Raw genomic sequence first — 25,365 nt, forward strand, 5'->3', positions numbered from 1 at the left:
ATCTCAGTTCCCAGAACACCACATTTGGCTGCAGGCAGGGGGGCTTTAATACTCATTGCTCAGTGTACTGACTCCTGAAGCCATTTTCAAGCACTGCTCTCAAGCAAGCATGTTAAGGACTGGAACTACAACAGGCAATGCTGGGATATCAATGTCCTTTGAGAGCAGTTTTAAACAGGCCAAGAGCCCCTTTTACCTAAGAGTACTTCAACTTTCAATAGGAACTTGCAGTTTGAGAGAGGTAGGTCTTTTTAAAGTCTTTTAAAGCACTTTTTCTACTGCTGTTGTTCTAAAATTAACACAGCTGCTCCACAGGCTCTGCCTGTGCAATCACATCAAGCTGTTGCCAAACAGGTGTTGACTCTGGCTTGACTGCAAGTGACAAACAGCATACCCATGGATAACAGCAACAGCAGCAAGTAAGGGCAGAAGTTTAGCATATTTGCAATCCCACATTTCCTTGCTACAGCTGTGTCCATGAACATCACTGCATATTACAGTTTTCACTGCCAAATCTGTCTCATTTTGCTTACCTGAAGCAAGGCTCACTGCAACTACAGTTTAATAATGCTTCTCTAATGCTAGCCTTAGAGAAAAACTGACTTTGTAGCAACTTGATCCCTACAGCGCTGTCCTGTATTTTATCTCAGCCCTAAGGGACTACATGTCGACTCCTTCTTGTTTTAAGCTGCTGCAGCATTAGTAATTCCATGTATACAAGTTTTGTTTCAAACATGAGACACCCCATACCTCACGGTATCCTCCAAACAGAAATCTATTTTGTGCCTGCTGTAGCAGGAAGGAGTCACTCTGTATTTCATTAAATGAACCAGGCATCCCCCCAGCAAGATTACAATACACCTTGGGCTACCATCAGGAAGGAGCTGTGGTATCAAGATTTGAACTAAAGCCACAGAGGTTGTAAGAAGTGCTCTTTGCTTCCATTATCGCATTCGGACCAATTAGAATGGGCAGCAGACACTTATTTTGCACTTACCTCAAGATGCAAAATTTTATACCAAACCATACATATATATTCTTGCATAGCAAGTAAAGTTAAGGCACTTCAAGTGACAGCATGCATCTTTTTCTAAAGATTTTTTGTTTTGAAATCAAGATTTTGCTGGTGGAAGTTTATGGAGTCTTTGTACCTTTTTCATCTTGTCAGTACTCTCATTGGCCTCTTCAGTTTCTGTACCTTAGGTATTTGCTTAGAGAAAATGTAGCACAGCCTAAGTTGTCACCCTCCATATTTTTACATTAAAAGTTTGCCTTAATTCTACTGAATTTATTCCTGTTCTTACAGAGGAAAAACATAGCAGCCTACTAACATACTTCACTCATTTCAAAGGCCCTACTCTTTTCAGTCATTCCAGTTTGGGGTGGGGGGTGGAAATCATAGTGCAACAGCAAGCTTAGAGACAGGCCTCCCACCAGCAAGGTTCAAACTGTGACACACAGCAGTACTGCTTGATGACAAATACATGCAGTTCTTTAATGTACAGAATAAGAACCACAGCATGCTTCAAAGCAAGAGATCTACAAACTACTTGTCATGATGCACTTGACTACATCAGTCACCTTGCAGCTAGGCAGAACAGCCTCTGCTAAAGCAAATCACTTATTTGCATTTTCTCAGCTTCCCCGTAACACATACAGAAGTAAGGTTTAGAAGCAGCAGCATCCACCATTGTGCCACACATACACCCACACAGAAAGTAAAGCATCCCCTTATGAAGGAAAGCTGATGCTTTCTGAGAAAGCAAGCCACATCTGTTCCCACTAACAGCCCCATATATTCCTTCAACAGTTCAACTGTCTCAGTTTCCTTATGTTACAGGCTCTTTGCTGGAAAGGTTAAAACCAAGTTAAAATTCTGTATTAGTGTGACACAATTCTGCAGGAGTTAACAATAAGTGACATAAATGCCTTCACTTTTACAGAAACGCGCACACACACATAAATAATCAATCAAGCTGAAACACAGAAGCTTCAAACTTAAAAGAACAGACAGAGTTCTTTTTTAAATTTTTTTGATTTTTTTATTTGGGAAAAGTGCTTCTTACAAAAGGCAGCTGCAAAACAATACGTTATAGACCTCAGAACAATTCCTCATTCCATTTAAAAGTGAAAGGAGAGGCAGTCTAGGGGACAAGAGCAGCAGGAGAACAGATCACGGGGCATCCACGAGTCAATAAAAAACAGCAATAATGTAATGCGAGGTTAAAATTCCTGTGCTGGGGCTTTGGTGGCAAAGAAATTTCGCAATGCAAATTACAGCCAGAAACTGCATGACTGCCTTTGTAAGCAGTAACTCACATAAACTGAACAGCTTTACCAGGCAACCTGCCCAACTCAGATGCCAAGAGGCACATGTACCTCAAACCAGCTGAGAGGCACAGCGATTTCCTAGCAAAGCTCACAGCTTAAGTAGTTACACCCAGTTCTAAAACTTACAGAGCAATAAAGCTGAAGGGGCCTCTGGTGTTCCTCTGACCCCACCTAAGCTAACTGGATTTCTGCTCCTGGACAACCCTAATCATATGCATGAAAGAGAGCTGGTGTATTAGGGAGTGCCATCTATTAAGTTAAGCGATAGTTAAGATCACTGCCACAGACTGGGCTGAGACCACTAAACCAGTTTCATGTCCAATTGGAGGCTAGACTTCATGCACCAAGAGGGGATGAAAGATGGTTTTGTTATTTTTAACTTACACAGAGTCTCCCCATCCTTGAGGTCCAACTCTACATTTATCTGTATATACACATAGAGAGTTCTCCTTTCACAAAGACATCTTCCTTTCATGCTAAACACAGTAAAAACCCAGAACGTTCACACCTGGTTCTGGTTACACAGTAGTAATAGTAATGTGCAAGTAAACAAGAGACCAAAATCACAAATGAAGACGTGTACATGAGGGGGCTGGAACGGAGCTGATGCCAGAAAGAGAGTATTTGTATCTGGCCTGAAGTCAGAAATATTGGTACAAAGACAGAAAAAAGGCCATCAGCCAATTTACATCCCCACTGCATGGCCACTGCTCATTTTTTTATCTGGGCTCTTCAAAATGAGTGTGGAAGTCCTGTAAACACTTTAACCCTGGAACTGGGTGAACTCTGTTGGGTACACAGATGAAGCAACAAACCTAAGCTAACTGTTTGACAGTTAAATTTATTTTTACAAAAACTAACATTTTAAAGATTTATTTCTTGTTATTTGTTTAAACAGAGGAAAAACAACACTCCTGGGGTGGGAGGGGATGGGAAGAGACAGACCCTGGGTAAAAGTTATTACAACAGCACCTGGAATTGATCGGCCTGCCTAGGAGAAACACAGGCACTGCCACAACACCACAGGTAATAGCTACTGCCTGAAGCCAAGACGACAGTCCACACTCCACTGACAGGTGCTATAGATCCAAGTCATAATAATCTTCCAGCTCATCATGAAACAAGTCCCACTCATCCTCGGAATCCGTTAGCTCATCGTCACCTCCTGCTGCCAACAGCATAAGCAACATCTCACCAAGCTCAAAGGTCACCACCTCATCCTCGTCGGTCTCAAACGGATCACCATTCTCTCGCTCCTCGATGAACTCCCAGAACCGATTCCTCCGCTGGGCCTGCAAGTGGAACACAAGTATTTCCCCGGGTGACCAAGCGGTACAAGATAGGAGTCTTCCCAGAAGCTGACAAGGTTCAGCCCCTGGCATGCTTTCTGACATGCAAGAAACCATGTTTCTCTTCCAGGGAGATACTGACCTCCAGTAGAATTTACCCTTACACACCCCTATTAATGCTGCCCAACATTTCTACTTCAGTATGTTGGTGCACTAGGAAAGTTTTTAAAATTCACTCTTTCCACCTTGGCCTTCAGCGTTCACAAACTTTAGACCACTGCCTCCTTCAAATTCACCATTACAGAGGTCTATCAGAAGTAAAAAAAGAAGAGTCAACATTTCCCTGTCCTCTTCTCAAGGCAGCTGATTTAACGCACACCCCTCTTGCGCTCTCTCTGTATAGGAAGGACAAAAACCAGCAGCACTGACCCGGTATCTACTCGATGTTCCCACTTTGGGTCTCTGTGGCTCCTCTCGGCGGCCATCAGGATATGCATGTTTGTAAAAACAGTTTCCTCCAAACGGACAGCTCCCACGGCCTTCGTCAAAATACCTGCATGGCTTGTTGCTGGAAAGGAAAATACCGCAACCCTTACTCACAGCAGACCCCAACCAGACTTCAGATTTGCATTTACCTGTAGTCCAAAAGGATCTCAGGTACCATTTGGAGCAGAAGGTATTTTGTCAGCATAACACCTACGTGCAGAAATGATGTATTGCATAATGTGTGTGGGTCGATGCATGCATAGGGACACTGATGTCTTGCAGTGCACAAGCTCATACTACCTTATGTCTACACCACCAGCGTTTTGCATATACAAGGGAAAAACTGAGGTCAAAGAATACAGGAATAGCTCTGTGCCTGTGTGGTTGCATGCATCTGCAGGCAGATAGGCAACGATGCACTTCACACATGGTGGTGGAAAGGAGGTGAGAGGGCTTTACATCACCACCCTTCTTCTCCAGGTGTGCCTTTATCTCTGCTGTCTCAACTTGACAAAAGGCTGCAGTCACTGCTCATACCTCATTGCCTCCTTGTATTTCTGAATGAGTTTCTGCTTCTCTTCCTTCTCCTCCACCCAGTACTCACTTGGAATGACAAAGTTAGATGTGATCCGACATTCTGGGCAGGACCTGGGGAATGAACAGACTGCGCTGCAAAATTCCACATTACAGGGCGCTCTCTCTCCTATATAACAAGTCATGGCATATATCCATCTTTAAAGTTGTATTGTACCCACACACTTGCTGCATGGGCTTTTCAATCTAGATTCTCTCTTACACATTAAGGTAACCTAAACTCTCTTCTTCAAGAACTCAATGACAATGGCAGCTGGTCAGCTTGACTCAGAAGAGCTTGAAAAAACACTTCACACAGACTCCTTTTTCTTTAGGATTAAATAAATTTATTTTGGTTCGATTTCTGTATTTATTTGATTGGAACTTTGTTTTTTTTAGAACAGCCTTTAAACGGAGAAACGTTTTGTCAACTGATTAATGAACTAGGGCAGTAATGAATTAAGAAGCATACATTCTGAACTGGTTAATCTGTTTTCAGGTTCCTGGCTGGGTGTCCAAGATGTAAACAGTAACCATTGGACAACATGCTACTAACTGAAAAGTTATTTTCTACCATTAAGTGAGTTTTGCAAACTTAATCCACATTAACCAAATCAGAGTGTAAATGTTATCCCTAACAATGATTTCACTTCCAAACTAAGGTTAGTATGCATTAAATGCAGTCTCTGTGCAGTCTGCATCTGGAAGTCTGTTGCAAGTTGTCACAAGTTACTAAGTTCTTCCATAGTAACAAAGCACAATCAAAATGGGAAAGTGCCTCACTTTATAATCTTGCTCTCAAATTGTTTAGCACTCCTCCACTTGCGGATGCACTTGAGACAGTAAGTGTGGCTGCAGTTGGAGAGGATCCCAAAGCGGCGCTCACTAGGATTAGCTTTCTCATACACCACCTCCATGCATATCCCGCACACCATGTCTTTACTACGCTGGACGGCAAATGAAAGCTCCATGTCCTTCTCGTGAGCTTCAATGCAAGACTGAAAAGGAGACACAAAGAAAACAACTACAGAGACAACTGGTCACCTGGTGAACTCTAAGCAGGTTTTTAAGCTCAGTTTTACTCTGCTGTTTTGCATAATGAATGGAGTATGATTAAGCTGAAAAATCTTGATCCTGAAAAAAATTTGCTCAGACAGTGGGGAACAATCAATTCAGAGTTCAAATTCCTTTCTTCAGGCATTACTTTTCAACATGAGAAAGGCAATCTAAAAGATCATCCAGTTTTACTAGGCAAAGAACAAAGCTTTAGTATCTTTAAGCAGACTGCTTTCCCAGCACAGATAAGGAAACCCAGCTGCTTTTGAATATGGCCCTGACAGGAAACAGTCCAGTTTACAACAGGAATTTCATTCACTGCCTGACCTGCATGCATCTTCAAATGAAAGGGAATTAGTGACAAGTGATTGTGGGGAGCTAGGAAGCAATAACTTAAAGCTGTTTAACACCAGACAGTTGTTTGCTTACCTTTATGTGCTCGGATCTCTGTGCAGCATCAATTGGATGCAAGACCTGCAGTCCACACATATCACACACATCCCCATGGATATACACGCAGTTTTCTCCATAACGACACTCTCCTACTGCAGCGTAGGGGCACAGCTCCTTCTTTATCTCCACATCTGCTTGCTGCTTTTCATATTCTTCCTCAATCACCATTTCCTGCAAGGGTGCTTCAGCGCAGGAAGGAGCAGCTGGGAACAAAATTAAGGACAGTAAGCAATACATTCAGATTTAGAGCACTGGGAGTGAAAATACATTGTTTTAATGCAATGTAATCTTTGGGTAACCCTGCTCAAGTTACCCAAAGAGAATAATAAAAACAACCAAGGTTCATTTCAGTCCAGGTTTCACACACCCTCAACCTGAACTAACAGTTATTTTCCCACTCCAGAAAGCACAGTGAATTTCTTCATCCTTCAACCCAGACAAGACTAAAGCTATCAGGTTTCAGTGGTCAGATTCAGAGCCATTTACAGGCTAAGTCCGCTCTAGAAAAATCTCACTAGTCCTCAGCGGCTTAAGTACATTTTTACACAAACTCTGGTTCAGCAACAATTAAATAAGGCTACAAATCTCTCACTGCTTTGAGAATCAATTCCACGTTAGCTAAAATTACCCATTTTTTTCCCAGAAATTACACAGCTGAAGCAATAAAGGTGCATCCAGCATAACAAAATGCTAGTATGGAAACACCACAGCAGCAGTTCCTCATGGGCAAGTTAATTAGCATGTTGTTGTTCAGCCTGAACAATGGACTTTCACTTCTAGACTCCCAAGCATCTGTATGAACGATACAAAAGCTGCGTCCACACCTCTCACCAAACTAACTCTATTCTAGATATTTGCCAAAAACCCTACCCTAAACAGATATCGGCTCACAGTTTTGGGGTATAAGCAAATACTGAAGATTAGTGTAGGGAAATACTAGCTCTCAAAATAAGTTCAAGTCTGCTTCTTGAACCATCTCTGACTTTAGAGATCACCCGCACCGATCTTGCATCAGCGTGTTTGCTAGAAATATACTTCTCAAAAGCAAATGAGTGACAGAATAACAAGTCAACTGTCAGCCTGCTCATTTTTCAGTAAGAGATCCCCAACCAAAAAAATCTTCATTACCTCTTCCTCCCTATGAGTTCTAGTGAACTGGCACCAAGGAAAGTAACAAGTAATCATATACTGGGCTCCACCTACTCTTCAGAGTAGCTGAAGATAATATGAAAATCTGTACTTATTGAAACCCCCCTCCCCCCCCACAGTTTGAAATCCATGGTCTCCACTTCCAAAAGAAGTAACAAAAATCACAACTACCAGTCAGTTTCTATTCCCTTGACTGTCATTTTTGCCAGTGTTTTTTCTAGTTAATGTTGTTACAGATTTTCTACCTAGTTGAGTCACATGACTTCTGACATCTTGTTTGACCCTTACTGAGGAAGGAGAGTTCAGTAGATCACAGTATGGATGGGCAGAAGCCTACCAGACAGGCAAATGCAGCTAAGTTTCAAAGGAATCAAGTGATACAGTACTTCTTTTAATGGGGCTGGCAAGATGATCTTTGCGTAAGGCAATCCTCTATCTGTAGAAAATGCATACTTTGAAAGAAGAGGCACATTTGAAGCTTAACAGAAAAATTCAGTCACCTGCACTCCTCTCAAGGATATCTTTTGTCAAAACTTTATTCAGTAAGGGATTTAAAAAAAAAAAAGCCAAACCCAAAAAAACCCAAACCAACCAACCAGAAACAAAAACCCCCCCACAACACTTATTACTTGACGTTCTTTGAGAATAAAGGCTTTGAAGTCTTACCCCTCCAGAGACTGACTTAGAAACCCATTTATTTACTACGCTGGTCCACAGAAGGAGAGCAGGGGTTCACATCTTGGCACAAAAAAAAAAGTATGGAGTTGTTACTTAAAACAACCAACCACCATCAACAACAACTACTTAAGTCAACAAGCACAGTACAGCTACTAAATTCCAGCCCAGTCCACAATACCGTCCTTGCACAAAAAAAGTACAACCTGTTCTAAGTGACTAGACATCTAGACAAGACACAGATCTATGAATGTCAGCCTTTAATAATGGCTCTGGGTACTTCTATAGTATGAGAGGGTGGGAGGGAAAAACATGCTAAAAGTGACATTAGTTTTCCAGTCCCAGTCTTCTGTGCTGTCCCAGCACTTCCCCTCAGCGAGAGCTGTATTTCTATGAAATAAAAATTAAATTAGTATTTTCACTTCTGAATATCTCAGCTTCCATAACTTAAAGCCCTGCATGCGTAGCTCCTGTATCAACTGCACTGTATCTGCTACAGTTTTGCTTCCTCTTTGAAAGCAAAATTAGAGAAACTCACAAGACTCCATTGCCTCAGTAGTTCCAAATCCAACATCCCTCAGAGTACCATTTACTCTGTACGATTCTGTCCACTGTTTTCAAAACCACTACTCTCCAGTAGGTGGACCCAATCCCTGTCTTCTCACTGCCCATTTCACAGTCAACACTTAAATTCATACTAGTGAAAAAACTAGTTCATTACCTTCAATTCACACACCACCTGCTTTCACTCTAGGACACACTTTGTAGCATCAAGTACATTCATCTTGTAGCAGCAGGAAACAGCCACTCAGTTCAGAACGTCTCTTATTTTTCTGCCTTTCTACTCTCCCTCAGTTATTCCAGAACACCTAGCAGCAGCAGCAGCACAAATATGGAAACGCAGTGCATCTGTACATCAAACAAGTGAATACCTGAAGAATCATCACTATTGTCTTCGCTAGGCCCTGAGGCCATCTTCAAGATACCAGGTTTAGTCCCAAATCAGAGAATCATCTGCATGAGTAGAATGTCTTGTCTCATAGTAAAAGATGAGCATTATAGCCCAAGCTACACATGGTTAAACTGCCAACTCTGAATCTTCAGCATTTGTAAGACAATTTAAAACACACAGGCTTCTACCTAATCTTGAGAAATAGATTCCATTTTAAAGTTTCCAAGTACCTGTACATTTCTCCAGGCATTTGACAAGAATAATCTGTACAGCTTTAAAGTATACACCGTGGAACACACTGCACACATCCTCCTGATCGCTACAGCAAGGTTCTTCATTTTTATCGCTTAATAAAGACAGTAGCTTCAGAAAAGTAAAGTTTTTAAAATGCAGCTTTTAAGAAGTCACCATGGGAATTGGCATCATGTAGCACTGTTCAGAACAGAAACAGCTGAGTATGTCTGTACATTAAAATACATCAAATTTCAAAGGATAGAGAATTTCAAAGGACAAGAGAATTTGGAACAAGATTCAGAGAAGAGAATGTTAACTTATGCTGTGGCACCCACAAGTTTCCATGAAAATAAGCCTGACCCCCTAGAAAAAGGAACTGCTTCAGTAAAACTAAGTGAGTTAAAGGTATAATGAAATTCTCTTACTCTTCACGAATTTAGGAGAAAGCACCAGCTCTCCTATAAGGAGTAGGTGTATTTAAAATATCTCCAGCTGTTCAAACTAGCAATGAATTGATTCCAGTGGAGGGCCACCCAGCCATTAAGGGGACTGAAGCACACAAAAAGACTGAGGAAACCTGCCTCGTTCAGCTTAAGAAGCGATCTTATTGCTATCTTCAACTACCTAATGGAAAGGGGGGGGGGGGGGGGCGCGGAGGAAGAGACCCAGACTCTTCTCAGATGTGCCCAGGACAAGAGACAGAAGGCAAGCTGAGGGAGGGAAAAATCCAATTACACACTAGGAAAGAGTTTTTCCTTGTGAAAAGGCAAACACGCAAGAGGTTATGGCGTTTTGAACATCTCCGAGGACAGCGATCCAACTAAACAAAGCCTCTGGCAACCTGACATAGCTGACCCTGCTTTGAGCAGGAAATGAAGTAGATCAAATCTAGAGGTCCCTTCCTATCTAAATGATTCTATTTTGATTAAAAGATTAAAAAAAGGGATCCTTTGTCTCAATGAACAGAGAAGCCATATCTTTTATGACAGTAAGGTGACATATTAAAAGGTAGAAGACAAGTTTTCATTCCTTTGGACTATACCCAAGTCACAGATACACCAAACAATTCCATAATCCAACTTCTCAACAATGCTAGCAAAATGTTAATGTTGCTTGAGCGTTCCCTTCCTATTCACCCTTCCTCAAATCAGATCAGAGCAGACTCCAGCAGCACCCTGTAACACTGAGAAGGTAATTCCTCTTTTCAGATCCAAGAATCTGAGTAGTGCTGTGGAGACAAAGAAGTATAATCTGAGCACTGTATGACAACTTCAAACTCTTCTGGAGACAAGGTGTCCATTTTGGATTTAAGCAATTATTTCACTACTCATGGCCACAAGCCTTCAGTTTTAGAGAGCCAAATATTAGAAATTATGCTAAAGTAAACACATTAGCCTACTTTTCATTTAAATTTTAAGTCTTTGTGCTATCTTTCTGCAGGGAAAGCAGATGACAAGTATGCTACGTAAAACAATCTGGTCCCATATGATGAGCTTCTTCAATCTCATTCTCAACATGAGCTGTCACACTATTAGGAAGTCAAGTCCCAGAAAGGTAACCAGAATAAATTATTTTCAGCCTCTGGTCTGAATTGCCACAGGATTCATGAAAGCAAGTATTAGGCTTCAATTCATTCTGCAGGAATCTGTACCTCCACTGGAAAACCTTTAAAAGATTGCAAAAAACCCTCCCAAACAAACATCCCCCCCCCAAGGTTATCTTTCCAGAGTAGTGATATTAATTGCATCACCAGTATTTTCTTCTCCCATCACATATGCAAACTAAACTCCAAAGAAGGAGATTCACAAAGTCATTCAGAGCCATAACAAGAGGAAGCCAGTTATGCAGAGACTGTCTTTAAGCATACCTGGTTTCAGAACATCAGGGACAGCAGTAACAACTGATGTGGAACAGTCCAACTATTTACGTCAGAAAATTCAAGCATAACTTAAGGACACATCACTTGAAGTGATTAATAAATATCAATAGCTCTATACTCAACAAAACCAAAAGCATTAAAATAAATGCACTACATATAAATTGTTGACCCATGACAGAATTTTACTATTATCCCATGATCAGCTTACCTCGTCCACAGTATGGCTGCCCAGGGACAAACTCTACAGCATTCACCCAGTCTTCAGCACCTACTCCTGCAGCTGCCAGATCGATATTTTCATCATCTATCTCAGCAATAATTTCTTCAACTGTTTCAGGGAGTGATGCAAAGTCTGAGGATACTGAGGGATAAATTTTTGCATCTGGATTCACATCAGTCACTTCTTCCTGTTTCAGTGGCTTGGTATGTTCATATCTAAAAAGTTAAAACACATCATGTCAACTCTTCACAAAAAAAATACCTCCATAAAGCAGCCCAAGGGATTGGAAATAAACTGATTAAGATGTAAACACACTATTCTGAAGAAGGACCTAGAAATTGCTTGGAAGAGAAGGCCACTGATGACGCTTTATAGAGACATGCTTCCACTTGTGTCACCTGTCGGCACTGCTTAAGGAAACAGAAGGTACTCCATGATTTTGGAGGAAATGGAGCAGCATGCACAATTCTTACTTAACTTAGATCAAATGAACTTCAGTTATGTCCAAAACTGGTCACATACCTATTACGCATGTGCAGTATTACTGAATGAGATAAATTAGTTCATTCAGCTTTAAAAACAGAAGATTAAGGGCAGATACTGCTGTCTTCAACTACCTTGTGGGAAGCCACAGGAAAGATGCAGCCAGAGTCTTCTCAGAGGTACAGCAATAGGATGAGAGCCAGTAGACACAAGCCCAAAATGGGAAGTTACAAGTAGACGTTTGGAAAAAAATTCACTGTGAGAGTAGTCAAACACTGGAACAGGTGCCCAGAGAGGCTGCACGATCTTCATCCTTGCAGATAATCAAAACTTGACTGGACAATGCCTTGGGCAACCTGACCTAAGCTGCTCTGCCTTCAGCATGGCTCCAGAGATCCCCACCAACATAAGTGATTCTTCTTCTGTACCTGAGCATCTTGCCTCATTCAGATTTTACATTGAATTTTGGTAGTTATTTCTAATGCCTCTTTCAGCTTACTGTGGAAAATGATGCTCAGAACAATTTGATCCCTACCACCCACAAACAACAGGAAAGCACCGCTTCCTTCAAAAATATGTCTTCCAGCAACTAGTAGACTACACGGGAAAATAAATTACAGGTGTACCTTTAAAGTCTTAGATATTTGCTGACTAATTTCAAGGACAAAGGGAGGGAATTTTTGGAGATCATACAAAACTTTTAAGCAACTGTGATTCATTTACCTTGTGTCAGATTGAAAACAACAAAGTGTCACAGTTCTTGCATATTAAAGAGATGCTCCCAACCGAATGTCAGCTTTGAAACCTTAAGGAAGCTATGAAGCACAAATCTGAAAGTCAAGCCTTCAGACCTCTATACCAGTGGTCTCCAAAGTGGTATGTATGCACCCTAGGTAGTGCACAAGACAATCCACTGGAGTGCAGGAAGAAAATACTAGACCTTCTTGTCATTTTTTTTTTTCTAAAAAACATACAAAATTACGTTTTACTAATATTTAACATACAGCTTGACAGCGGTGTCCTTACTCGGTCCGTATGTCAGAGGGTCCCACATATGGTATGCGCAAGGTGTCCTGAAGGAGGAGCAGGTGTTCCACCACGCAGCAGGGTTGACAGTGGCACCCTCACTTGCTCATTCATTTTCAGCATATTTCAAAACATTGCAGTTTGTTTGTGCTCAATTAAATGGATTGACAGATTATATTATCTTGTTTTACCTAAACTAACTCTGACAAAACAAACAAGTGGCTTAAAAAGATTCCTGCAAATAAACTGTGGACTGAAGACAATACTGACAATGTGAGCACCAGCAAACAACAAGAAAATGTCTACTATCAAGAAAAAAAAAATCTACGATGAACTCTTCATTACAAGGTAAAGACAATGCCAACCTAATCAGATCTGACAAGAATGGGGGGGAGGGAAGGAATAAATCAAGATTACCAAGAAGACTATTTGAAATATAGATTTACATCCACTATTATTAACAATGCCCTCAGTGTATATTGTGCCTTGAGATATTAGCTAATGATAGTATGAAGCCATCACAATTAGCAAGACATTTAAAATCTAAACATCCAGAACATGAAGACAAACCTCTATAATTTTTTCAGAGATGTTTCAAGTCATGCAATACTCAATGCAGTACTTTACAACAGTTAAGCCTCTTTTGAGGCTTCTTACATAATAGTGAAAGACAAAAAGCTGCATACCATTGGACCACTTGTTCCTCCTGCTGTGGTAAAAATGACTGAAATAATGCATGGAAAACAATATGGTGACAAAGTAAAACACATTCCTTCGTCAGCAAATACTGTTGGAAAACGCATAGAAAACACTGCTGAAGATTTGAAGAAACAAGTATTAGAACAAATTTCACAATGTGGGAAGTTTGCTGTACGGCTGGATGACAGTACAGATGTTTCTAACATCTCAGCTTATGATATTTGCTAGATTCTGTTTCAATAATGAAATACAAAGAACTACTTTTTGTGAGCCGCTAAGAAAAAATGTACTGGAAGAGATATATTCTCAACAAATGACTTCTTTAATAAAGACAAAAAGATGTACTGGAGGAGATGTATTCTCAACAGTAAATGACTTCTTTAACAAAAACAATGTTTTATGGAAAAACTGTGCAAGTGTAACCACTGCTTTGACTAGAATTAAAAAAAAATTATTCCAAGGTAAGATTACAGAGATAGGACCACACCAGAAATTCATTCACTATATCGTTCATAGACAAGATATTGTAACAAAGATGGAGCCAGAAGCACACAAAGTCCTACAGAGTGTCATCAATATTGTTAACTGTATAAAAGCAAGACCTTTAAATAGTTGAATCTTTACAACACTTTGTTATGAGATGGAGAGCGACCATGAAAATCTTCTGTACCAGAAAGGTTTGCTGGTTATCTTGTGGTAAAGCGCTTAAAAGTTGTCAAAGATGAGTTACATGTTTTTCTTTCACAAAAAGACAAGCGTTCCAAATTTGCAGACCTTTTCCATGACGACAAGTTGCTGTCAGTAGCATGCTACCTAGCAGATACTTTCAAAAAAAAAAAAAAAACCCACACTTAATCTGTCCTGTCACGGTAAAGGTGATGTTGTAAGGGCAAGTAACTGCTTCTTGAAAGAAGCTTGTGGTATGGAGACAACATTTTGAAAATGGCTGTTCCGAAACATTTCCACCATTATGCAATTTTGTTGCCAAAAATGATCCAAGTACATCAACTATAAAAACCTCTCTTATCTTGTACACTTAGAGAATTATGTTTCCAAGTTTTTTTAACATGTTTAAAAATCTTCCAAACAGTTTCAGTGGGTTTTGGACCCATTTGTCAAAAATATAGCAACACAACACCTTCCAATTAGTCTGCAGGAACAGCTGATTGACATCAGGGAAGATCAAAATTTACTAGCCAAATTTTAACAAAAGTATTTGCATAATTGGTGGATAGGATTGAAAAATTATTATCACGCGTTAGTAAGTGCAGTCAACAATACACTTCTTCCTTTTCGATCTACATATCTTTGTGAAAGATCTTCTTCAGCTGTGACAGCCATTAAAACTAAGAACTGAAATAAACTGAACTTACGACGCGACCACTGTACAAAACACTGAACAAATCACTATTACAAAACGTTAAACTAAGATTAAAAAAAACCAAACTACAAAGCATATTCAGTCAATGTTACTGTCAGTAAAAAATTATTATTACTAATAAGGCTTTTTAGTGAGAGCAAAAATAGTTTGACTATTAATAAAATATTTTATAAATATTTATTTCATCTTTATTACATCCTTTTTTAAAGTCTTACTTTTGTGTATGTTTTACAGTGTACATAATATTAGTACAGTAGTAGATATATATAATCTATAAATAAAAATATATATATATGGGAGGTGCTCAAAAATTTTTCACTGATGGGGTGTATGATCAGAAGTTTGGAGACCACTGATCTACATGATCAAAAAAGCAACGTTGGTAGATAGAAGGCTACAGAGGCTTATTTTTGTTATCTTTCTTATACATAGTAACCATACATCAAACATGAAAGTAAAGCTAACTATGAGCTACCATACAAAGTCATGATGCAAATATTTAATCATGCATTAGAGGTGCAACAAGACAATGTTAAAACTCCTGATAAATTTTAATAAAGTGAACTTAAGATGATGCAAGCACTCCTAAGCCTTTGTAAAGCTTTGCTACACTAGGAAAGCATCCATTTCCTTTCTTCGTACTACTTCTTTTTTTCTTTTTAATAATTTCAGGGGTATAGGTTAAGTGATACTATGTTTTCATAATGTAGAGTCATTTTGTATAGGCAACATTTTAGAACCTACATGACTACACTTTTCCAAAATGGCAGTTCAAGTGTCAGAGTAGCAATTCCTAGGGACACGGACAGACACACACACGGACACACACACGATTGGGGGGTGGGGGGGTGGAATCTTACATGTTCAGGCTTTTATGATCACTTACCAAACTAACTCAGTTCCATCAGTTCAGCTCGTCTGAATGTAGTCTCATATTTCAATTAATCTACTCATGTTATTAATAAACAAACAAAAAAACCCCACACCCTGACAACTAGCACTTTTATGAAAAACAGTTCTCTTCTCACCTTGCCTTTGCTTATTTATGTGCATAGCAAAGCAAACACTATAGTATTTAGCTTCTTTTCACAAACTGCCTTCTTGTGCTATTTTTATACATTTCTGAAGTTGCAATGAGAGAGGAAAACACTAAGATTTACTGCCTTTCTGTGAGCTCTGTACTCAGGGACTCAGAGTGAAATTACTCCTCTACAGGATGGCCAATGGCATTTCTTTACCTGCAACGATCTCCATAAGCACAGCATCCTCGCTGATAATACCTGCACACCATGGCAGACTGACTAGTGGAGAGGTCATGGGAGTAGCGACAGTTGTCTCCTTCCTTGCAAACTCCATGCATGAAATATCTGTAAGACAGAAGACTACTGTGAATTAAGGAGAAGCACTGAAGCTGTAAAACGAAGTATTTGGATGATGAGTTATTCTACAAATCAAGGCATGCTGAATTAACAACACTACTAACAACCCATGGGACCACGTCCCAGTATAAACATACAAATAAGAACGTCTGAGAAAAGATGAAGCCTTAGCTATTCCAGTGAACTGTGCTGCACATTTAGGGACTTACACTTACAAAAGCCTGAAAAAAACCTGCAAAGCAAACCTTATCCTGGGGTATGACACAGAGAGGAAAGAGTCTTGGACAAAGTAGATGGGGACAAAGTTTCACCTGTAGCTTCTGTGCTCTGACACCAACAAAAACCCTAGAGAAGCCCACCACTGAAACCAAGACTCAAAATCAGCCACACCCTAAACAAGTTTCCTGAGGGCTTAAATCTATTTTGAATTTGTAATTCATTCAATCAGAAGAAATTTCCTCTCCAAGAATGCAAAACATGTTTGTGACAGATAATTACATCTGACAAAACATACACATTAATTTTTGCCACAGGAGCCAAATAATCAGTAGAAGCACCCTGCTTCAATGCTCTGCTGCCTTGTCTTGAAAGAACTGTACAGTTTCAAAGCTTTTGAGGACAGTTTACTAAATTTTAGCATGTCAAGTAATGCAAGTTTAATTGAGCATCCTCAAATTCAGGTATTCAAGAAAACTGAACAGTCATTTTCAATTAGTTTTAAATTTTAACCTAGAAGACACAAGTTTATTTGAATTCAAGGCACTATATTCAGACTCAATATGTTCACATCAAAACCACAACTGAAAATACAAGTTTAAGTACATCTTTCCCAATCCACATAGAAGTGTTAGCCGGGGGGGGGAACGACCACAAAAACCCCAAACCTATGTAAGAACTGAATCCATCAACATGTTTACCAACACTTCAATTTAGAAAGAGAAGCACCGGCCACCAGATACCAAGTAAGTTGCAAATTCTGAACTCATTGGAAACATCAAGACCTGGTAAACAAGAAAATTGGTTAGGGTTTAGGTCTCTCACAAAAACACCACTTGAGGGAAGACTGAGAAGCAGATTATACCCTTCCAAGCCCATCTTGCTGCTGAAAGGGGCAGTCCTGCCCTCCTCCAGTTGCACATTTCCACCGCTTTGCATTGGTATTACCACACCTATGCAGCCAGCAGAACCAGGTCCTCCAACCAGCTGACTGCGCAGCCACACAGCAGTACAGCCAGCACAAGAAACAGAAGGATCATCTTTCAGCAGCCCAAACTAAGATTAGGATAGCTCTTCACAAAACAGCATATCCAAGTCGATATTCCTAAACTTAAAAGGTGTCAAGTTGTTGAATTGCATGAACTTCTGCACAGGTACTTAGTCTGCTGTATTTTTAAGAAGTCAGATAAATCAAAGTGAACAATTCAGCAAATGACGTAAGTAGAGCTACATTTGTAATCCAGTACTAGGGATATATTAAACCTGAGGTGAGTCTTAAGAGGGCTGGTAACCCTCCATGCACAAAACCAATGGTGTATTCAAGGTCCTAAGAACAAAAAAAAAAAAAGCCTAAAGTGGGTTTATAAACCACCAGCTGACACTTGCCATCAGGCTGCAATTCACACTCAAAACAATCACCTGTCTGTACACTATAGCTGCATAGTAACCAGAGAAGTGTGGTCCTACATAAAAAGTAAGTGGTATAAGACCAAGATGAGGCTCTGCAGGATATTCTCCCCAGAGGGATGAGTACCCTAGTCAGGTTTGCCAGGTGGCTGCACAAACAGCTATGCCAGCACACAGCAGGAATAGGGTGTTGCAAAAACAAAACAAAAAACCCCCACGTTCCATAACCAGCACTCTCCACTGTGAACAAGAAAAAAAAATCAAAAACCCATCACACCCGCACACACCAACACAACACCACAACCCACCCACAAACAAACCCACCTCAAAGCCAAAAAAAAACAACCACCCATGAACTTGTGGGACCAGAACATAACTGGAATTTCTGGCTTGCTTTTAAGAAATGGGAGTCACACCAATAGGGTAAAAAATAATTCAGGTTGTTAAACTTTTGTTCTTTAACAACTGTTATCTCCACCCTTTGCCTATTTCCACGCAGCATTGCTCCCCCCATGTGTTGGGGCATGCAATTTCATAGCCACCTGCTGACTCAGATCAGGAAATGGCTTCAGATGTAACCTGAAATTCCTTTCGCTGCCCCCATGGTTATTTTTAATCCAGATCAGATCACTGCTCAGCCCCACTGCACAGTGCTACTTAAGCCAACAAAGTGTTGGGACACCACTATGGCTGAAATAAGTGATTAAGAGAAAGGCACCAGCCTGAAGTGAGGACTTCTGTTAGAAAGTACTTGGTCAACAGAACTTATCCCAAATACATAAGCCTCAAAATTAGGCTCTCCCGCTGCTTGTTAAGACAGAAGAAATGGAGCTCCAAGTCCCTTTCCTTCTTTCCCAGCTTATGTTAGAAAATCCTCTGCAAATACCGATTCTGTATAATTCTGGAAGCTGTCACAATTCATTACATCAAGATGGTAAGCTATAAAGGGAAAAAACCCAAACCTGAAACACTCACAAGCTCAATTTAATTCACATGTCACTTTTAAAGGCCTGCAACCCTACACAGCAAACTCAGCATCACTTGAACAAGAAGGCTGGGGTGGGAGGAGAGAAAAATGTATTTCTCTAAGGATTACACCAACTTCCTCCCACCACCATCCCGAGATAACATTTTTTTACTTTAAGGTCACAAAGAATTTAACATTTTACATATGAAAACGTGGTGTTTGGCTAAAATATGCTTTAGTCATGTCAAAAAATAAACAGAGTGCATGATTTTTGGTGAAAAGTGACAAAACTTCTGTTGGAGAGCATCTTTACACACACAGAGTATTCAATTTAACTGTAACTTTACACAACAGTAATACCAGCCTCTTGTTTCTGGTTACAGGAAAAAAGGATCCTTAAAACTGAGAAATACATGAGTTACCTGGCTCACTCAGTGACATCTAGAAGGATATATGAAATTTGCATTCTGTCAAGTAGTCAGAGAATACATATAATTTCAGCTGAAAAAGTAAAACTAGATCAAGACAAGCATACAACTGGATTTTCTCCGAGTGTCTATGATGTTGTCATCCAAAAAGCACTCATTCTGGCAGCAGTGCTCTGTCTTTCCTATTGAGATATACTAGCATAGTTTGGCAAGGCTGCATGGGGAACCAGACCAGAGAACTCATCAGGGTCCAAACCCAGATCTTCTCCCCAGTTTGGTTCATTGCATGACTGTACAAAACATGCGTGATACCAACACAGGGAACAACCATCCAGAAGTAATAATTGCCTGCACTGGCATTTTATCACTGAAAAACGTTTCAACTCATGTCTAATTATGAATGCCTTGATCAAAATAGCATATCCTGATTTTCATGGGGTACTTAAAAAAGGTCATAGGAATCAGGCTTTGCACATCCAAAAGTCTCAAGTTGTAGACAAGACCCGGTGGGCACTTTCTGGAAACATATAGAGAAAACACTTCTCCAAGGCCATAAAGCTAATCATGTCTTCAACTCCCTGGAACTCCAACCACTGTAGAGAGGTCAGATGTTACAAGTACTACAATTAATTTACTAGAATACTTGAACATTTTCAAGTTTATCCAGGTTTCAATGACCTGGATTTCCACGATGCTTTAAAGTATGATAATCTACTAAAGACTGTTTTCCACTGCTAGAATAATGTTATTTCTATTATTTGCCATTAAGCTAGAGAAAAAGAATTTACAATGCTTTTATCAAAAATACAATGCAGTGTTAAACACATATAACTGCAGTCTAAAATCCTGAAGATGTACCAGCTTCTTTCAGATGCTTCCTTCTATATATTAAGTCTTTACCCCTGTAATCCTATTAGTGAAATCAATACACAGTACTTCTTTCCATACCTTTGAAGCTTGCAATAGATTTGCTTATTCAGGTATGGTTTGTTCTTTACTTCAGGTCCACTTAGTTCTGCTTTCAGGTAACCCCATTTAATTTATTAAACTACTGGTTTTGCTGAATTAGAATGCCACACCTAGCAACAGACCTCCTTCAAAAATTGGGACATTGCCATGACTGGCAGACGGGGAACCTCAGAATAAGAGGGAACTGCCATTCATTAGCTTCTTCAGGTGACCATACAGAGACCAAGAATTCCCAGGGAAGAAGGTAGCAGGGAAGGGGCCAGGCACGCTGTTCTAGCACAGCACATGGGCATTCAGCCACGTGAGTGGCTACTGAAATTCTACGTGCATTAGTAACCTTAAGAAAAAGGAAGAGAAAAAAGAAAAAAAGTAGATCTTAATAGCATTTATCTCCTTGTCCATTCTTCTCCATAACCTCCTTCAGCAAGAAGCTAGTGGGGGATCCAGAACAGCAGCTAAGAAAGGGGCAATACAAGCAGGCTGTTAAGAGGCTTGCGCTCCACATCTTATCGCTAGTGTTGCACTGAATTAAGGAGGCATACTTCACCAATTCAGATTCTTCACATTAAAAGACAGATAAATACCTGATCTAGGTTTTCAGAAAGAACAGAAAAGATACAAACACGTAGACAACTCTCAAAATACACCAATTAGTTGCTAAGGGTTTTATTTATGTTCAGTTATCAAACAAACAAATGAAACATAATCTATTTACGTCAACTTGATGACCTTAACTGTTATTTGCATGACATCTGGAAAACACAAATATCTGGCTCTAACAGTCTCAAGTCTTTGGAAAAAAACGTTGGCTATACCACTGGTCAATAAAACCATGTATCCATCTGAAACTGGAAGGACAGAGAAGCTTGGTAAGGACCACCATTCTTTTTCATATTACAAACATATCAATAACAAAAGCATCAGAATATTAAATAAAAAGTAATTATGAATTACAGTTTTACTCCCCTGTGGTTTATTCCAGATTAAAAGATTATAAGTTTTTACACACCACAAAAGCCTTGAAAACTGCTAAACCATAGAAACAATGCAAGGAAATTATTTTTCATCATCTCTTAATGAACATGATGAATTCCTACATTTCACCCTGAAGCTTCTAAACTTTAGCTGCAAGAAAAACAGAAAGGTAACATCTGCAAACCTAGATGTCTAAGAGAAATCAAAGTCCTTCATCTTAGTCATTGTATCTCTCACTCTGAGAATGAGATCAATCATCCATCCCAAGGATATCACACTGGCATAATAATACTCATTAGTCAACCAATTTATCATACCAGGTATTGAAAGGAGCAGCAAGGATTTATTCTACCAATTCTAAAACTTCCAGTTCTGATAAAACAGCAGTATTCCTTCACCAACCATGAAGTGCAAAGTACTTATACTGGAGAGACTATTATCTCCCAGAAGTTTTTCAGGCAGCATTTACTGTCACACATATGATGATTCAAGTAAATAAAGCCTATAAACAAATAGAATTGTGCAGTGCTACTCAAAACAGAAACTGCTCTACCTACTATATTAAAAACTTGCATTTTCAAATTCAATCCCTTCATCTCAGTTAAATCCTCAAGCTCTTTCATGAAGATAAAACAAGATTTAATAGTAAGAAATAAATTTTCCTCAATATGAATACATCCTCCTATTGAAACCAAACTCAGAAAAACAAAATTCTTACCACACATTCCCAGAAGCTCAAGTCTGTTAATTTCTGTTTCTGTTACTTCTGAAACTTAATTTCACTTTCAAGTCTGAGGAAGCTAGTCTGCCTACAATTTGAATGGCCCACTAAAAATAAACGAGTAAATAACCAAGCAAACAATGGGGTAACTGGGAGGATTAGTCAAAAAGAACAAAGAATGGGGAGGTTCGTTAAGTCCAAAGCAGAGACCTCATTTTTCTTCAAGCTCACATTAAAGCACATTAACCATTACAAAACAGTAGCTTAACTTCCCGCTAGTCCTGAGTAAATAAATATATTCATTAGACAGACTCACTGCACGACACTGATGAACTTGACTGCTTCTGTACTACAGCAGTCACTGTCTTCAATAACTTGATTGATTGTGTCTGTTACCTGAGTAAACATATGTATATACATATCTCTTTCACCAATCCATTTCACCTAATTGAGCCTTTCGGTCTTCAGAGATAATGAGGCAATCTATATAGAGGGAGCACTAACCTATACACTTGCAGCTCACTCAAAAGCTGAGTTAAGCATCATTCCCGGGCACTTCCTCATCACCGGCCTACGTTTAACTGCCATGCATCAAATATTAACCCGGTTATTCATAGGCAAAACTCTTTGTATGCCGAAGTACCCAGAAAGAGCTGAGAAACAGTGCTTCTCAAATGGACACGTTAACAGTGCATTAACCAAAATAAACAGCGATCAACAGTTAACAGGAGTGCTTTAAATACTGCAGGGCATACCTAGCAGCACAAAAGAGAGACACAGCAAGCAAGCTGCACGTGAAAGCCAAGCGAGGGTTCTTAATACTGCTATCTGAATCTGCAATTGGCACACATAGAAAAACAGGCAGAAAAGATACAGATCTCACATCAAGTTCTAGAGCCTCTTCCTTTCTGCCCAAGGGATGTTCCTTTTTGCTTCCAAGTGACTTGGTATTTGCCCAGAAACATAAGCAGGTTAAACATAATTTACAATTTTATTTAAATAAAAAAATAAAAACAGTAATTTAAAAAAAAAATCAGGAGATGCTCCTTGATGCCGATCTTGGATTACCACTTGCTTTCATATAAACTAATACATTTCTATATTCACAAAAACGGTCTTATACTCCTTTCAGCCTGCAAATAGGCCAGCAGTGTAAGTTTAAAAATAGTCCACCCAGCAAGCTTTACAACATGCAGTATGATTTGCATAATCCCACAAAAAAGATTTCTCAGAAATACAGTTTAAAGGAAAATACAAATAGAAAATGACGCAGCATCCAGAATCTTAACGTAACACAAGTAGCACTCCTTACATTTAACGTAACACTCCTTACATTTTGCAGTCTATCATGACTTATTTCCATTCTCTAATTTAATAAGTAATTCTTGCCGTATCACTCACGAATTCATTTCCATTTTAAAATCTTTATTCAAATGGACAAGAACGTGAATCATTTTCTATTTCCTGCTTTATCGCATTTTCTGGAACACGGTTACAGGCCTTCCATTCTACAGTCTCCTTCACACCGATCACTGCGGGCATATTTTCACACAATAAATAGTGGCCCACGGCATCCTACAAGGAGCCAGCAACGCTTCCAACCCCCCCGGCATGGCAAGGGGACGGTAGCCACACGCCATTTGCACAGCGGAGCCGCAGGGAACACCCTCCCATGAGGCAGGGTCAGAAGAAAGGCCGCAGCCCGCACCGCCCGCGCCCGCGGGTCCGGCTCCGCCAGGCTAGGCCCGGAGCGCGCTCGACGCCAACCGGTACTTCCGGCAACGGGCCGGCAACGCGCCGCCGCCGCCGCCGCCGCCCCACTACATCCCCCACAAGCCCCGCCGCCGCGGCCGGTTTCCGCCCGGAGGCGCCGCAAGGCGCGGCGCGGCCCGGCCCGGCCAGCTGCGCAATCTGCCGCAGGCCCCCCCGCAGGGCGCCTGGCAGGGCGGGGCGGGGCAGGGCGGGGGGAGGGGGCGCTGCGGCCGCGCGCTGCGCGTACGTGACCGGGGGGGGAGGGGAGGGAAGCGGCGCGGAGCAGCGCTGAGGGAAACGGCCGCAGGGTGGGGGGAAGGGTGACCGCAACCGCCCCCTCCCCCCCAGCTGCGGGCAGCGCGTACCTGCAAGCGACCTGCTTGGTCCAGCCGCCTCCTCCCGGCCCCACGGCGGGTGGCGGCACGGCTGCGAAGTCGAAGGCCGCGGCCGTCGCTCCCGCGGCCGCTGCGGCGGATGTTCCCAGGGCCGCGGCCGCGGCGGCGCCCGCCGTTGTTCCCAGAGCCACCGCCTCCGCCATTACTGTTTATCCCACACAGCGGCAGCACCGGAACTTCCGGGAGCACATCCTTCCGGCCGAGAGGACGGGGCACGGCGGGGCGGAGCGGGGGCCGGGCGGCAACGGGCAGCGGGGCCGCTGAGGCGGGCACCAGCTCCGCCCCCTCCCTCGCGCTGGGCGGGCACCGCCCCCCCGCCGAACGGCGGCTCCGATTGGTGGAGGGGAGCGTCCAGGCGGGAACGTGCAGGGTAGGGGGGGGCGCCGGGCGTTACCGCCGCGCGGTGCTGCCGTTGACCCCGCGCGGCCTCCGTAATTTAACGGCGTGCTTGAACCGTTGGTGGTGGCCTGGGGAAAGGCACCTCGGCTGCACCGCTGGGGACCGGGCCCAGGCGTAGCCCGGCTGCTGGGCCTCTGAGGCTGCCTCGCCCTAGTCAGCCGTGAGGAGCGGCAGCGCTCGCCTGATGGGGTGGGGCCTTCAGAGACGCCCAGCTGCCGGCCTGCGCTGCGGCGGTTGGGCTGGCTCAGTCAGCGGCGGGAAGGACACGTAACGGCAACGTGGTGCCGACTGCGGGGGGGGAGGGGGGGAAGAAAAAACGAGCCAGTGGCGCCTCAAAAGCCCAGACCGAAAATTGGCACAAGGCCACCAGAGAGCTCAGTGCTGCTAATTTGGGATGAGAAGCATCATGTCCTTCTGCCATAATAAATCCTGGTTGTGAAACTACTGTTTGCCTGATCTGCATCGTGTCCTTGTCTTCCTACTGCCAAGAGTACTAGACACGACCCAAAAAGGCAGAGTGACAGACAGGGATGCAGGGGCAAGGTGAAGAGAGGAGTCTGTTAGTGCAATGTTACTGATGCATATCTATTTGAAAATACATTAAAAAATCAAACATATCTAAGCTATCACTCACTTCAGAAAATACTGACATTAAGCCTTTGTTCTAAAAGTAGACAGTAGGACTCCATCCCAGGATGGCAGGACTTCAGGAAGTGCAATAGAGAGGTCAGAAGAGCTAAATCTGTTTTCAGGTTGCCTTGAAACAATGACTTAAGTGCCCTTGAATGACCTGAGGAATGAGGTAACGTGAATGCACTTGCTGGCATCTTCTGGAGTATGCAGAGCCATGACCTAGCAAACAGAACTCTAA

General features: G+C 41.5%; 1 protein-coding gene across 1 annotated transcript; it reads right to left on the minus strand.

The window, feature by feature from the left end:
- Window positions 1-2,033: 2,033 nt before the first annotated feature.
- Window positions 2,034-24,354, minus strand: MKRN1 (makorin ring finger protein 1). Its single transcript, XM_075503308.1, has 8 exons — window positions 24,066-24,354; window positions 16,125-16,253; window positions 11,286-11,512; window positions 6,165-6,391; window positions 5,463-5,677; window positions 4,644-4,754; window positions 4,050-4,188; window positions 2,034-3,623 (listed from the first exon to the last, which is right to left on the minus strand). The coding sequence occupies exons 1-8, from the start codon at window positions 24,236-24,238 to the stop codon at window positions 3,411-3,413; spliced, it is 1,434 nt and encodes a 477-aa protein (XP_075359423.1). The 5' UTR covers window positions 24,239-24,354; the 3' UTR covers window positions 2,034-3,410.
- Window positions 24,355-25,365: the final 1,011 nt, after the last annotated feature.

This window comes from Mycteria americana, chromosome 1 (assembly GCF_035582795.1).
Source record: "Mycteria americana isolate JAX WOST 10 ecotype Jacksonville Zoo and Gardens chromosome 1, USCA_MyAme_1.0, whole genome shotgun sequence".
Taxonomy (NCBI): Eukaryota; Metazoa; Chordata; class Aves; order Ciconiiformes; family Ciconiidae; genus Mycteria; species Mycteria americana.

Coding starts and splice junctions, on each gene's coding strand:
- MKRN1 (XM_075503308.1), bottom strand. CDS start 24,238: ATGGCGGAGGCGGTGGCTCTGGGAACAACGGCGGGCGCCGCCGCGGCC. Junction 6,392..11,285: donor GCAGCCATACTGTGGACGAG/GTAAGCTGATCA, acceptor TTTTGTTCCCAG/CTGCTCCTTCCTGCGCTGAA. Junction 3,624..4,049: donor GAACATCGAGTAGATACCGG/GTCAGTGCTGCT, acceptor TTCCACTTGCAG/GCCCAGCGGAGGAATCGGTT.